This window comes from Opisthocomus hoazin, chromosome 2 (genome assembly GCF_030867145.1).
Source record: "Opisthocomus hoazin isolate bOpiHoa1 chromosome 2, bOpiHoa1.hap1, whole genome shotgun sequence".
NCBI lineage: Eukaryota > Metazoa > Chordata > Aves > Opisthocomiformes > Opisthocomidae > Opisthocomus > Opisthocomus hoazin.
This window is the reverse complement of record NC_134415.1, coordinates 2,108,350-2,123,878: the sequence shown is the minus strand read 5'-3', so window position 1 is coordinate 2,123,878 and position 15,529 is coordinate 2,108,350. Positions and strand designations below refer to the sequence as shown.

Genomic DNA, 15,529 nt, shown 5'->3' with positions numbered 1-15,529 from the left:
TGCCTAGGTGGATGCAGGGTATAAAGCCGGTGTCCAAGGAGCCGTTGAGTCCCAGAGCTGTTTTTCCAGACTCCTCTGCGGGGTGGGTGTGTGGTGTGTGCTGGGGTGGGGAGCTGCTGGTGGTCTTGGCAGAACGGTGCAGCAGACCTGGTGAAGGAGGCTGGGAGGAACGATGCTGTAAGGGGCAAAGTATGGGATTCGTCAGTCGTGACGGTTTCAAAACTGTTTGGAAGGCGTGGGGAGCAGGGACTGAGATTATGAATTACCCTTTTCATACTTAGAGGAATGGATTTCTCGCTCGGTTGCCTGCTCGCAGTGTGTGATCATTAGCAGATCCTTAGATTGACAATTTGGGAGACAGACGCGGCTCCTTATCTCAGCAGGTGGCACCTTCAGCCGCATGGGAGAGGTACAGCTGGCTCTGGTTCCCCGTATTCCACCGACAGAACGGTGCTTCCACTCCCTCTTACTGCTGCGTTAGATACAGTTTATTAGCTTCCCAGCTGAGCTCTTTATATATTTCCTGAGTTCTTATTAGTGTTTCAATTAATTTACCATCTGCATTGGATTTTGTTAGTTAAATAAAAAAGCACATGAAAGCAATCCTGCCTTGCATGAACACATCCAGTTCTTCATTCACTCTAAGCTTATGCATCTCTATTTGCAGTTTTCTTTTGAATGTTTCTACCATTTTTTTTTCCCCTGGTTCCTTAATACCTATCTGTCGGGTGGGCTGTGAGCAGGGAATTCCTTCTGAAACCGCCCGGGTAATCTGTTCTCTGCACCGGTGTCTGCCTGAGGCACGCAGCCTCCGGGCTACTGGAGAGAGTCCAGCGCAGGGCTGCGAGGATGAGGAGGGGCCTGGAGCATCTCTCCTACGAGGAGAGGCTGAGGGAGCTGGGCTTGTTCAGCCTGGAGAAGAGAAGGCTGAGAGGGGACCTTAGAAATGCCTCTAAATATCTGCAGGGTGGGTGTCAGGAGGATGGGGCCAGACTCTTTCCAGTGGTGCCCAGGGACAGGACAAGGGGCAACGGGCACAAACTGAAGCAGAGGAAGCTCCAGCTGAACATGAGGAAGAACTTCTTCCCTCTGAGGGTGACGGAGCCCTGTCCCAGGCTGCCCAGGGAGGCTGTGGAGTCTCCTTCTCTGGAGATATTCAAGACCCGCCTGGACGTGGTCCTCTGCAGCCTGCTCTGGGTGACCCTGCTTGGGCAGGGGGTTGGGCTGGGTGACCCACAGAGGTCCCTGCCAACCCCTGCCATGCTGGGGTTCTGAGATCCTTGTTCCCCGAACTGCCCTTCAGTGGTTTCCCATATTTCTGTCAGACTCTGTGACAGTGGGACGCTGTCTGTCGCCAAGTCCTCCTCGCGTTCCTGCCTGCGGAGGTGCTGCCCTTCACCTCCCTCGCTTGTGGCCGAACGTTTCGGTCACCTTGGTCCTTAAGACGGGGCACCCGCCTGTGCCCTGCTCGAAGCCTGTCCCAAAGGTGGTGCGCGGTAGGTTCGCTGGCGCAGCGGGGCACGAGGGGGTGCTGGTGGGGGTATTCAGAAACGAGAAAATCATCAGCCCCCTGATGCCTGCCGGGTGTCGTGCAGCCTCGTGCAGAGCCGCTGGGGAGGAGAGGACGGGGCAGTCCGGGTGCTGGCCGGCAGTGGCCGTGGCTCCTGGTGCGCTGGGCTGCGAGGGGCCGTGACTTGGCGACGGGTTCCGGTGCCGCCGTGCCCGCTGCTGGCTGTCGCAGCGTGCGCTGGAGGCTTGCGCAGGACCAAGTGGAGGTGGGTGAGCAGGATTTGGAACATTCTTGTTTTCAGCCAGGAACAACTGCCACATGTCACGTTTTTATATTGCTTTTTAGTAAGCTCACTGTCTGGTGGTATCACAGAATCACAGAATAGTAGGGGTTGGAAGGGACCTCTGTGGGTCATCTAGTCCAACCCTCCTGCTGAAGCAGGGTCACCTACAGTAGGCTGTAGAGGACCTTGTCCAGGCAGGTCTTGAATATCTCCAGAGAAGGAGACTCCACAGCCTCCCTGGGCAGCCTGGGCCAGGGCTCCGTCACCCTCAGAGGGAAGAAGTTCTTCCTCCTGTTCAGCTGGAGCTTCCTCTGCTTCAGTTTGTGCCCGTTGCCCCTTGTCCTGTCGCTGGGCACCACTGGAAAGAGCTTGGCCCCGTCCTCCTGACACCCACCCTGCAGATATTTATAAGTATATTTTAGGTGCCCTCTCAGCCTTCTCTTCTCCAGGCTGAACAAGCCCAGCTCCCTCAGTCTCTCCTCGTAGGAGAGATGCTCCAGTCCCCTCATCATCCTTGTAGCCCTCCGCTGGACTCTCTCCAGTAGCTCTTCAACCTTTATTATATTATAACCTTTACCAATTACCAATTAAAGCTATTATAACCTTTACCAATTAATTGACGTGTTAGATCCAAGATTCGTTACATGGTGCAGAGCCTTAAGATGATGCTGCAGGGTCACGAGTGGCTGAGTGCCCACGGCTTTGTGAATTATCCCTCTCACCTGCACCGTGGTAAACCATCGTGCCTGCTCGTGAGTGGGGTATTTACCTTCCTTTCACCTCAAGGATTTGGGTGCCTGAATTGCTGGGCGACTTTTGGAAATCCTGATGCATGTGTCGCTGCCTGGATACTTTTCTAAGTCTGGCCTAGTGTTTTTAGCCCTATACCTGCTACTAGGGAGAGGTAAAAATTCGCTTTTATTGAGATGCCAGTATAAGAACACTGAACTCCGCAAGATGTCTTGGATTTTTTTTGTTGTTCTGCAGCAGCCAGAAAGATAAATTTTGTTAATATTTTTTTCCTTGTGTAATTCCTGAGGATTATAATTATCTGTCATTATAAACCTTTTGATAGTAAAACTGTCTAGTTTAGAAATTCAGATGCTACTGTCATTATCTTCCATAGAGAGCTGCCTGTGATTTTGTAGTTACACATTCTGTTCCTTTACACTCATGGAAGTTGTAATTATTTTTTTCCTAACAGTCTCTTGCAAGGAAAACGTTTCACTCGCGGTGGGGGTACCGATAAGCAGGGAACAGTTCCATCTTCTCTCGGTTTCAGTCTGTTTATCGTGTTAGTGTAACATGTTATTTTTGAAAGACTCCAAAATCCGTTTTTATCTGCGCGTCATGATGCCGTAACACTCAACACGCAGTCACTGAGCGCTTGATTATGATTATAAACAAATCAGCTTAAATATCCTGAAAGCAAAAGGGCTTAATTTGTACATTTTATTCTGTCACTTCTTCAGTATTATCCACATTAATTTGAGCATTTTCCCAGTTCCTCAGTTTTCAGCCTCCAGGGCAAAGTAAATAAAAGACATCTCCAACGCAAACGTAGGCAGGCTGTGGTTGCAGTGGGGTTTCTGCCGAGGGACGGGGACGATTCCCCGGTGTCGGCGTGTTTCGCAGCGGGTCGCGACGCCCTCCCGCCTGGGAGCCGCTCCTGGCCGGCTCCGCGCAGCCCTTGCCCCTGTTGACGTTAGCAAACCGCTCCTCCGGGGCAGCTGCTGTGGTTTCTTGTGTCAGCTGGTCTAGAGAGAAGGGAGCTGCTCCGTCTGGGTTGTTCTGCAGATGTGGAGGATTTTACTGCAAAGTTCAGTGACGTGACACTGGTTTTTGATGTGGAGACCACCGAAGCCAGGGAATCAGGCAGGCGGCGAAGCGTCCGGATGACACCAAACTGGGAGGAGTCGTGGATACACCAGCAGGCTGTGCTGCCATCCAGTGAGACCTGGACAGGCTGGAGAGCTGGGCAGAGAGGAACCTGATGAGGTTCAACAAGGGCAAGGGCAGGGTCCTGCACCTGGGGAGGAGCAACCCCAGGCACCAGTACAGGCTGGGGCTGACCTGCTGGAGAGCAGCTCTGCGGAGAGGGACCTGGGTGTCCTGGTGGATGACAGATTGACCATGAGCCGGCAGAGTGCCCTGGGTGCCAAGAAAGCGAATGGGATCCTAGGGTGCATTAGGAGGAGTGTGGCCAGCAGGACAAGGGAGGTTCTCCTTCCCCTCTACTCTGCCCTGGTGAGGCCCCATCTGGAGTACTGTGTCCAGTGCTGGGCTCCCCAGTTCAAGAAAGATGAGGAGCTACTGGAGAGAGTCCAGTGGAGGGCTATGAAGATGATGAGGGGACTGGAGCATCTCTCCTATGAGGAAAGGCTGAGGGAGCTGGGCTTGTTCAGCCTGGAGAAGAGAAGGCTGCGAGGGGACCTAATATCTACTTACAAATATTTGCAGGGTGGGTGTCAGGAGGATGGGGCCAGACTCTTTCCAGTGGTGCCCAGCAACAGGACAAGGGGCAATGGGCACAAACTGAAGCAGAGGAAGCTCCAGCTGAACCCGAGGAAGAACTTCTTCCCTCTGAGGGTGACGGAGCCCTGGCCCAGGCTGCCCAGGGAGGCTGTGGAGTCTCCTTCTCTGGAGATATTCCAGCCCCGCCTGGACGCGGTGCTGTGCCCCCTGCTCTGGGTGACCCTGCTTGGGCAGGGGGTTGGGCTGGGTGACCCACAGGGGTCCCTTCCAACCCCGACCATTCTGGGCAGTCCTGCGGCGGGGACGCCGCTCGCGCCAGCCTCGGGGACCTTTGTACTCCAGCACGGAGTTTTTCTGTGAGATCCGACTCTGTAGTGAGCTGCTACTTGTTGATGTACTTAATGCCTCTGATTCTATTTTAATGGTTAATCTGAGTCTTTAAAAGCTTTGCATTTTACAGAGATGGAACTTGATTTGCAAACGAGGTATGTGTGTTCGTACCTTTTAAACAAGCAGAATTCATGGCTTTTAAATAAACAGGAGTATGCAAATCGAGGCTGTTTTCATCAGCCCCCTGTTACTTTCATATATTAACTAATCCTGCAGTTTGACTATTAAAATAATTGGTGGGAGAGGCTACCGTTGTGATGATGGGCCCTGTATGTCGCTCGCCGAAGCGGGGTCATCAGGGAAGCCCCGCGCCCTGGGTGGAAGCGCGGCGAGCGGTGCCGGCGCGGGGATGTGCGTCTGTCCCGTCGCTCCGTCCGTCCCGCGGCCTCGCTGGCCGCCGCGCCAGAAACGCCATCCCAGTCCGTCCCAGTTCAGTGGTCACACTGCTCCCTTTGCTCCTGGGGAAGGGAAAGGGCCTCTCGTTAGCCCTTTGGCTTCGTCTAACACGGAGAATGATTTTCTAGCTCGTTGTGTAGTAATTTAACTTGCGTCCAGATGTACTATCAGAGTATTTGATGCTATTTGTTCCCCTTCCACCTCTCATCTTTTGCTTTCCCCCTTCCTCTAAAAATATCTTCCAGTTTTCCCAGCAAGTCACAGTCCCTGAATTGCAAACCTCATCTGTGGAGTTCTAATACCGAAGTTCCAAAACACATCATCTGCCTTCTCAAAAATTGGGATATTGGTTATATCCTTTTTTTAATTCCAAAAAGTATTGTCTCTAATAATTGTTCCATAAAACTTACCTTTATTGAATACCATAGGTATTTTTTCCTTCCTGATCTACTAGCATTTTCCTTTTAATTTCCTCTTGGAAGGAAATGAACATTTCTTTGCTGTAATGACCATCTGTCCATTTTCATGTCTTGGACCCAGCTAAATGGACCCAGACCTGGACGGAGGCTTCACGTGTTACCTTTGTGTGTGTTAGTGAAAGAATGATTCCTTTATTATAAAGGAATACAAATATTGTACATAAAGGAATTATTAATTATTACAGATAAAGGATTTAACAATGAATTGCAAGGCAGGAGTGAGGTCTATCTGTTTTTTCTACAAATCAAAGCTCAGTATTATAAATATGTGGCACCATGTTGGGTTGATGGCATCTGTAGCACCTTGTTCAGACCATGGAATCGCACTGGCAGGGACCTCAAAGCGTACGACGTCATTAATTGCTCTTTCTGTTATTGGAGCACGGAAAGTTTTTCTTGACGGCTTAAATGGAGATTATGAGGGCTTCTGTGCTGTGTAGGACACGTTAGGTTTGGTGCCTTTCATCCCTCCTCTGCCTGTCGTGGGGACGGCAGCCGCGGTTATGTCTCGCAGAGGGGTGAGAGCCGCAGGGTGGTGATGGTGGTCATTTACACTAGATGGATTACAGTAGGTTAATTTTGTTGCAGTAGAGGGAAATCACTAGAAGGATTTACCCACGCTTTTCAGCAGATACGCCCGTGGTTTGGGTAAGAGGACTCAGAGTTGAAGTTTATTTGAAAAATGAGTTTTTGGGTTTGTTTTTACGGAATGAAGTTATTCGGGGTGCTAAAAGCACTGAGTAGCTGAGAGAGAAAACAGCTGAGAACGTTAGTGCTGATAAATGCTGACTGCTTGACGTGGGGGAAGACGTTTCTAATTTTACAGATAGAGTAGTGGGCTCTTAATTAGCTGTTAGAACTCTGGAGAGAGATATTGTTATTACAAAGTATAAATCACAGAATCACAGAATGGTCGGGGTTGGAAGGGACCTCTGTGGGTCACCCAGCCCAACCCCCCTGCCCAAGCAGGGTCACCCACAGCAGGCTGCACAGGACCTTGTCCAGGTGGGGCTGGAATATCTCCAGAGAAGGAGACTCCACAGCCTCCCTGGGCAGCCTGGGCCAGGGCTCCGTCACCCTCAGAGGGAAGAAGTTCTTCCTCCTGTTCAGCTGGAGCTTCCTCTGCTTCAGTTTGTGCCCGTTGCCCCTTGTCCTGTCACTGGGCACCACTGGAAAGTGTCTGGCCCCGTCCTCCTGACCCCCACCCTGCAGATATTTAGAGGCATTTCTAAGGTCCCCTCTCAGCCTTCTCTTCTCCAGGCTGAACAAGCCCAGTTCCCTCAGCCTCTCCTCGTAGGAGAGATGCTCCAGTCCCCTCGTCATCCTCGCAGCCCTCCTCTGGACTCTCTCCAGTAGCTCCTCATCTTTCTTGAACTGGGGAGCCCAGCACTGGACACAGCACTGCAGATGGGGCCTCACCAGGGCAGAGTAGAGGGGAAGGAGAACCTCCCTCGCCCTGCTGCCCACACTATGTTTGACAATGTTAGCCCAGCGTTGCGTAACCATCACGAAACAGGTAGAATCCCAGGCATTGCTCCTTTCAAAGAGATCTCGGACCCCGATAGCACCCCTGGGCCGCGGCGTACGTCCCGCTGTGCTCTCCAGAGCTGTGACATCTCCTGTGGCACCGGCCCTCCCGGGGCTGGGGGCCAGGGCAGCGACCAGCAGCAGAGCCCAACAGACCGCTCAAGCCAGGACAGGCGTTGATGGCAAAGGGCTTGTCCGAGAGCCGCGTAGAAGCACAGGCTCCACGGAGAAGGTGAATAGAGGCCATCAGGTGAGATTCATAACGTGCAGATTCAAAATGAAATCAAAAGAGAGATAGTTTTCCTCATAATACGTCCTCATAATAAGTATTTAGGCCATGGAGCTTGGAGAATGTTGTGAATGCTGAAGGATTGCTGAAGTTTAAAAAACAAGCAACCACAATCTAACACTCCTCCTGCCCCAAGAAAGTGTGAGGGAGCAAACCCCATCCTGGTCTTCTAAAGGAGAAATATCACCACTGATTGAAGTATTGCTAGGGCTACGAGGATGGTGAGGGGACTGGAGCATCTCCCCTACGAGGAGAGGTTGAGGGAACTGGGCTTGTTCAGCCTGAAGAAGAGAAGGCTGAGAGGGGACCTTATAAATGCCTACAAATATCTGCAGGGTGGGTGTCAGGAGGATGGGGCCAAGCTCTTTTCAGTGGTGCCCAGTGACAGGACAAGGGGCAATGGGCACAAACTGAGGCACAGGAAGTTCCGTCTGAACATGAGGAAGAACTTCTTCCCTCTGAGGGTGACGGAGCCCTGGCCCAGGCTGCCCAGGGAGGCTGTGGAGTCTCCTTCTCTGGAGATATTCAAGACCCGCCTGGACAAGGTCCTGTGCAGCCTGCTGTAGGTGACCCTGCTTGGGCAGGAGGGTTGGAGTGGGTGACCCACAGAGGTCCCTTCCAACCCCTACTATTCTGTGATTCTGTGATTCTGTGAACTGCTTGATCTGTTGGCCACTGACAACGACGAGTGTGTTCCTGGGACAGCATCGCTGGGCGCTCGCCCAGTGCCCTGTTGCTCGCCGCAGGGGCTCGGGTGGCAGGGGAGGGGGTCCTGGGTCCGGCCTCGGCTGCTCTATGGGGTCACCGGGGCAGGGAGGGTCCGGTCGCTGAACGGGTGCTGGGCCTTGCGTCGCTTTAAGTGGTTCGGTTCGGTTTGTGTCCGTGTTCTGAGGGTGTAAATCATTTGGTTGGGGGTGGGAGGAGACGAATGTTCACTCATGGCTGTGAAATACATTGCTTGGTATCACTCAGTTTTGGGGAGGTGACCTTAGAGCGGCTGCCAGTGCCTGGAGGGGCCGACAGGAAGGATGGAGAGGGGCTTTTCACAAGGGGGTGGAGTGATAGGACAAGGGGGAACGGCTCTAAACTAAAAGAGGGGAGATTTAGATGAGATATTAGGGAGAAATTCTTCCCCATGAGGGTGGGTGAGGCCCTGGCCCAGGCTGCCCAGAGAAGCTGTGGCTGCCCCCTCCCTGGCAGTGTCCAAGGCCAGGTTGGATGGAGCTCTGAGCACCCTGGGCTGGTGGAAGATGTCCCTGCTGATGGCAGGGGGGTTGGAGCCAGGTGAGCTTTAAGGTCCCTTCCAACCCAAACCATTCTATGGTTGCAGGCAGTTCTTTTATTCGTATCTGTTTTCTAGATTTATTGTTTAAAAATTCATCTTGTGTGGCAAGGTATGAACAGCCTTTGCTGGTGCTGACATTGTAAATGTGCCCTACTCAAGGGACGCCTTGAGATCCCTCCTTCACCTGGGGATGCTCGTGGAGAAAAAGCAGTGTCCGTGCTGTTAGCCCCCGAGGAGATGCCATGTCCGTACCCGACAGAGGTGTCCGAACCCCACGTGGCAGCCAGCTATCACCGTGTGCGTGAAGAAGGGCCGCGGGTGTGAGCATCTGAGCTTTCTCTGTGAGATTAGATCTGTTTGGTGACTTAAAATTAATTTCTAAAGTACAGTAATTTGATTCCTAATATCAAATAAAAGGTTTCAAGCAGTTCCCTTCGTGTTTTCAGAACCAGCCAGCGACGGGAGGTTGGTAGGGGTCTGTGCAGGCGGTGGTTGGTGTGGTTGAGCTGGGAGTTGGAAACCCTTCCAGCAGCAGACGGGTTTCTGCTGTGGAACTGCTTTCCCTTGGTGTGCAGAAGTACTGCTCGGTGTTTTAGCTGGCACACTGGGATTGCACCTGTGCTTATTTTTACAGATTTAAATTACAAAAATTGCAGAAGAGTCTGCTTGCGTTTGGAAGGACAAAACATTATAATGAGTGTGTGTGTATGTATAAAAGAAATATAAAACCTTATAGTCCATGTGCTTTTAACATGCTATGCCAGAGCACAGCCGTGATGTTCTTCTATTCTGGTGGTCGCAAGCTTCTTTTCCACATCTGAAGAAGTCGCCAGGAATAGCATCTTTGATCTCAGAACAGAAAGCCAAAGTCTGCTCACTGACTTGCTCCTGTAGGTAGGACGTTGGTGGCGTGTGTTTGGTGGCAAAGAGCCTCTACTCCTCCGAGTGTGCACGACTAGCAGTTGCCTCACGGGACTGGAATAGAAATGCAGGAGAATGCTGTAGGACTTGCTGGTTTAGCTGGCCTGTGAACTGGCTTATGAAAGGTAGGAAATTTTGTATTCCTGTCAAGTCGGAGCAGAACCCTTGAATACGTTATTCTGTTTTTAACTCATTTTTAGATTTAGAAGTTTAAAAGATTGTAAATGCACACCAGTCTTGGGATATTTGAATTACTTCATTGAAAAGTTTTGTACAAAGGTACAGAAATTGTTTGAAGTGCAGTGTCTTGTTCTTGGTTTCCTTTAGAAACTTCCCTGGGTGCCTAATTCTGTGTTTTCTTTCCTCTTAGATGAATCGACTCCTAAAGAAGTCAGCAGGGTAAGTGCTACCCCCTGTCCCTTCTGAAGAGCGGAGCGGTCTCGGGGGCCCACTGCTCCCTGGAGATGGTTTTTGTGCAGTCTCTGATCGAGACTGGACTCTGTTCCCTGGACGTTGTGGCTCTCCAGAGGAGAGAAAATGGTGCCCTGAGTGACTAGAGAACAGTTAGTAGGGAAGAGAAGTGTTACAGCTGTAAATAAATCAAGGGTGTTTTACATGAACAAATGTAGAATTCTCACACTGCTGCTGTCGTGGTCCTGTTTTAACGAGGTACCTCATGGAAACCAGGGAAATCACGGGGCTCTGAGTTTTGGCGGAACAGCAGGCGATTTAATTGGCGTTACTGCCCCGAGAGGTGCCGAGCGTCAGAGGAGACCAGGGACGGAGCACGCCCGGTCTGATAACTCCCTCGGAGACCTGCTGCGGTACAGATGAGCCGAGTTCTTTAATCTGGAATATTTTGCCGTGTGCTGTATGAAATGCAACGTAAAATCTTCAAAACCCTCTTCAGTAATGAGTTCCCAGCTCTCGCCTTCCAGCTGACGGCCGCTGCGTCCTGCAGAACTTCAGTCCCCGCTAAGGACTAGTTAGGGGCATCAGTTAGGAGCTCGTGCATGGCCGGAGGTTGGGATGGGATGGTCTGGGGCCCTCGGAGCACCCCAGCGATGTTTTCTGGGAGGTGCCCCCGGGAGGTGACCCCGGGAGCAGAGGGCTGGCGCGGGGGGGCTGACGCTCACCGCTTACGAGACTGCGAGAAAGGGATTAATTGGTGCCTGGGGTGAGGAGTTTGTTCAATCAGAAATTCGCCATGGATTTGATGTGCCATGGTTGTGTAGAAATTCGCCATGGATTTGATGTGCCATGGTTGTGTAGAAATTCGCCGTAGATGGGATGTGCCATGGTTGTGTAGAAATTCGCCGTAGATGGGATGTGTTATGGTTGTATAAAGGTGTTATGAATGTTGAAATTAGTATATTGGTATATTATAAGTATATACATTAGTATTATTAGTATAGAAATCAGTATATTTTAGTAATTTGTTAATTTATAAGATGTTTTTTGGTCACCCTGTAGTATTCAGCGACTGTGGCAGTTGAGTAAATACCTATCGGTGCAACCAAAGGCTGTTGTTAGTATACCTCTGTATATTGCTTTGATTTCGAAATAGTTAAAGAATGCCTAAAATTTTCAAAGCTCTAATTATTTTGGTGGAAGAAAGCTCCTTTTAACTGTCGTTTGTTTGGTGGATAGAGTCACGTTTTACCTAAAACTCTGCAGAATGGAGTTAGAGCTATTCCAGGCAGAGCAAGCGAGCCCGGGAGGCTGCGGTCCCCGCCTCGGGGGTCCCCGCCTCGGGGGTCCCCGCCTCGGGGGTCCCCGCCGGCGCAGAGCGACGCGGGTGCTGCGGGGGACGGGTGCTGCGGGGGACGGGTGCGTGCTCGCCGCGCGTCCTGGGGCCGGTGGGTGCAGTGGGGCTGCGGGAGCTCTTCAGCGAGCATCTTCGCCCTTGGGTTTTTCTTCACTGTCAGTCGTTGTGCAGTTGGTGTGCAGACCGTGTCACACTGCTATTTTTTGGGTTTTTTTTTAAAGTACAATACTTGAGGGCACTCATTAGTGCGCCGTACTACAAATTAACATCTTCATTAGTTTATGGTATGCTTGAATTATGCCACATATAATAATGTAACCACTGTAATACATCCTCTTTCTTCAGCAGCGGCTCAGGTGCCATTTTAATTAAAGTCTGAACATAAATTAGAATTTAAATGAGGAAAGTTCTGTGTGCGAGTGGTGTTTTTCAGGCAAAAAGACACGTTCTTGCTGACAGAAGAATGACGAGTTTTAGACTCGTTAAGTGTTACATTTTTAATTCCTGAAAATGTCTGCGAGAAGACGCTTGTGTCGTAGGGAAGCAAGAATAAAGGTTAATGGGAAGGACGTTTATTGCTGAATTAAATCACCAACTGGATTAAAGCATTACATTATTTAGGAACCAGAGTAAAAATATGCTGAAAAAAATGTGGTTTTCGTTGTGGGATATTTTTTTTTTCCATCTTTCAGTGTTGAAAGTGTTGGGCAAAGTGCAAAGATTAAAACATATTCGTATGCCGTGCCATCCGTTGCTTCGATGGTCTCCTTTCTGCGGTGCTTGCACAGGGCAGCAGAATTCAATTAGAGGAGGGTATTTTTTGTTAAAGTTATTTGACCCCTTTCTCCCCCCAGAAAGACTGGCTTTTTTTCTTTACCACCATACAAGGTTGTAGGAACGTTCTAGGGGCTCTGAATACTGAGCTGGTCGTTCGCTTGCCTGTTTTATTTCGTATCAGCAAAGTGCAGTGGGATAAATGGTGCCTGGGTTTTTGAAAAAAATCTTCTACTTCTTGAATTACTGGGAGAAAATTTCGGTATTTTCAAGGGTTTGTGTTGCAGTTTCACACTTTGTAAAGGAAGTTCTGAAAAATGCTGTAGTGTAGGAACCACGTTTTTAATCTTTTGCCGTTGTGGTACCCAGCGACAGGACAAGGGGCAACGGGCACAAACTGAAGCAGAGGAAGCTCCAGCTGAACAGGAGGAAGAACTTCTTCCCTCTGAGGGTGCCGGAGCCCTGGCCCAGGCTGCCCAGAGGGGCTGTGGAGTCTCCTTCTCTGGAGATATTCCAGACCCGCCTGGACAAGGTCCTGTGCAGCCTGCTGTGGGTGACCCTGCTTGGGCAGGGGGTTGGGCTGGGTGACCCACAGAGGTCCCTGCCAACCCCGACCATGCCGGGGTTCTGGGGTTGGTAGCATCTTAGCAGAAAAACAAAAATGAAGTAGCAATCTTGGCTATCAGCATTACATTGCATGTTTTTGAAACAAGGAGAAAGTAGGAGAAACCTTCCACGTATTTTAAATTTGAAGACTGGCAGAATAGAAAAGCAGCTTTTCAAAGTTATTATTTTTAAATCCAGCCTACTAATGGTAATTTCGTGAATATCTTGGTGTTCAGGAGTTGGATGCAAAGACGTCCGAGTCTGACCCGACGTGGTAGCTGATGGGGGAGAAGAAAAAAAAAAGTTTTCCCGATTGCTGTGGACTGCTGTTGGCGTAGGAACAGCTCTGGTTACGAAAGATCTCATGAGCATCTGTGACCAAAGAGTGAACCTGTGAACTCGTTTCTGCACGCTATTTTCCAGTATTTATGAAATGTATGTGGCTGGGGACAGAATCTCCTTTTCTCGTGCTGCGTTATTGGGAAGGTCCTTGGAAACGCAGCGTGTCCTCTGCTCGCTGGCTGCGCAGACGTGTCGGGTGGTCCCGTCCGTCGCGGCTGCGGAAGGGGCCGCTGGACGGAGGGGCTGCAGGACCACCACCGACTGCTGAGCCGTGGCGGTGAAGGACGCCGCAGCTGAATTTTGTGCTTTGTTTTTGCGGTTTTACCCGCAGAAGGAAGGAACACAGAGAAGGGTGAGTGTGAGCACGGAGTGTGTGTGTGTGTCCATGTACATCTAGAGTAAAAACGGGTTTCTTTGGCAGCGTGAATGAAAACAGCGTGCGCTGAGGACGTGTTCTTCTCCTCAGCTGGCAGAAATAACCCCGCTCCGACATGAACCGTAGCCAGGATTTTGTCCTCCGTGCTGCTGAGTTTCTGCGTGCTCTTTTGTACCTCAGATTCTGAAGTTTAAACAAAAATACTTCATGTTCCTGATATGATCACAGCGAAATTAGCTGTTGTTCGCTTTGCTGAATGACTTTCCACTCCATGTTTACTTGAGCAACGCTTCCAGTGAAGCCACGTCCCTGTGCTTTGTAAACTCCGGGGATGCCAGCAGCGATTCGCTTCGCAGAAGTTCACCGTATAAACTCTGGAAAATTATTCCCTAGCGAGTGACTAGCTCATTTACGGGGCCTTATGCTTCGAAATGGGAATAGTGCTTTAATCCTCTCCTTTCCCCCTTTTTTGGCCCCGGAGCTGTCGGCAGCTGCCTTGGCGCCCGCAGAATTAGCAAGCGTGTTTTCGGTGAGCAGCTGCAGTAATTGCTGTGTCTTCACCCTGCGGCCGAGCGTGAGAGCTGGGGCTGCTTGTGACACGGTGGCAGAGCGCGCTCGTTCCGCGTAGCATTTCCATCTTAAAGACGGGGTTAGAATCTGTTCGCACAGTCCCAGAACTGGAGACCGCGGCGAGTTTAATCAAAGAGTTAGGGGAACTAGAAAAAAACCTAAATATTTCGCCTGTAGAAGTGATGCAGATGGCAGTGCGCCCGTTGTCGGGAGAAGACGACGCCTGTGTAAGCCGAGTTCTTTCTGAAGAGGTTCTTGCGGACACTGCGGTAGCGATAAGCGACGGCGGTAGGAGAATGAGGAAGGTTATTTTTAATTTTGTACACGGTGTCTTCAGAGCGCCTGCAAGTCAACTATTAGGAGGGAAAGTGAGTTTATACAAAGCTGTTTAGAAGAGGAGCTTCAGCCTTGGCAAGTTCAAATGAAGCTCATGATGCCGTTCTGTCGTATGATCTGGAGAGGTGATATAATTGAGAGATTCGTGCAGTTTTATGAGCCTGGCAGTTAATAACAGCTTCTATGATTACTTCTATATGATCATAATGTTCTTTTCTTGCAAGTCAAGCCTCTGCTTTTTATTATGTGTTTTTCCTGTTACTAGCAAACTTTTTATTTTTTATCTGCTTTTTATTATGTGTTTTTCCTGTTACTTCCCTCCTCAGAGGGAAGAAGTCTAGTTGGAGGCCGGTAACAAGTGGTGTCCCCCAGGGGTCAGTACTGGGCCCAGTCTTGTTTAACTTCTTCATCAACGACCTGGATGAAGAGTTAGAATGTACCCTCAGCAAGTTTGCTGATGACACCAAACTGGGAGATGTGGTAGACACACCAGAAGGCTGTGCTGCAATTCAGTGCGACCTGGATAGGCTGGAGAGTTGGGCAGAGAGGAACCTGATGAGGTTCAACAAGGGCAAATGCAGGGTCCTGCACCTGGGGAGGAACAACCCCAGGCACCAGTACAGGCTGGGGCTGACCTGCTGGAGAGCAGCTCTGCGGAGAGGGACCTCGGTGTCCTGGTGGACGACAGGTTAACCATGAGCCAGCAGCGTGTCCTGGCTGCCAAGAAAACCAATGGAATCCTGGGGTGCATCAAGACGAGTGTGGCCAGCAGGACGAGGGAGGTTCTCCTTCCCCTCTACACTGCCCTGGTGAGGCCCCATCTGGAGTACTGTGTCCAGTTCTGGGCTCCCCAGTTCAAGAAAGATGAGGAGCTACTGGAGAGAGTCCAGCGGAGGGCTACAAGGATGATGAGGGGACTGGAGCATCTCTCCTAGGAGGAGAGGCTGAGGGAGCTGGGCTTGTTCAGCCTGGAGAAGAGAAGGCTGAGAGGGGACCTTAGAAATGCCTCTAAATATCTGCAGGGTGGGGGTCAGGAGGATGGGGCCAGACTCTTTTCAGTGGTGCCCAGTGACAGGACAAAGGGCAATGGGCACAAACTGAAGCAGAGGAAGCTCCAGCTGAACATGAGGAAGAACTTCTTCCCTCTGAGGGTGACGGAGCCCTGGCCCAGGCTGCCCAGAGGGGCTGTGGAGTCTCCTTTT

The 15,529-nt window shown here is 50.7% G+C and overlaps 1 protein-coding gene across 3 annotated transcripts in view; it reads left to right on the top strand.

Moving 5' to 3' along the window:
- The window catches only part of PDE10A (phosphodiesterase 10A), a 370,690-nt gene that overhangs the window by 293,721 nt on the left and 61,440 nt on the right, over positions 1-15,529 (top strand). For 2 of the 3 annotated variants that reach the window (XM_075411748.1, XM_075411757.1), the window contains exon 3: positions 9,926-9,954. The exons of the other annotated variant lie outside the window; for it this stretch is intronic. In XM_075411748.1, the coding sequence (XP_075267863.1) occupies positions 9,926-9,954 (29 nt within the window). The remainder of the gene's footprint in view (positions 1-9,925; positions 9,955-15,529) is intronic. 3 annotated transcript variants of the gene reach the window in all.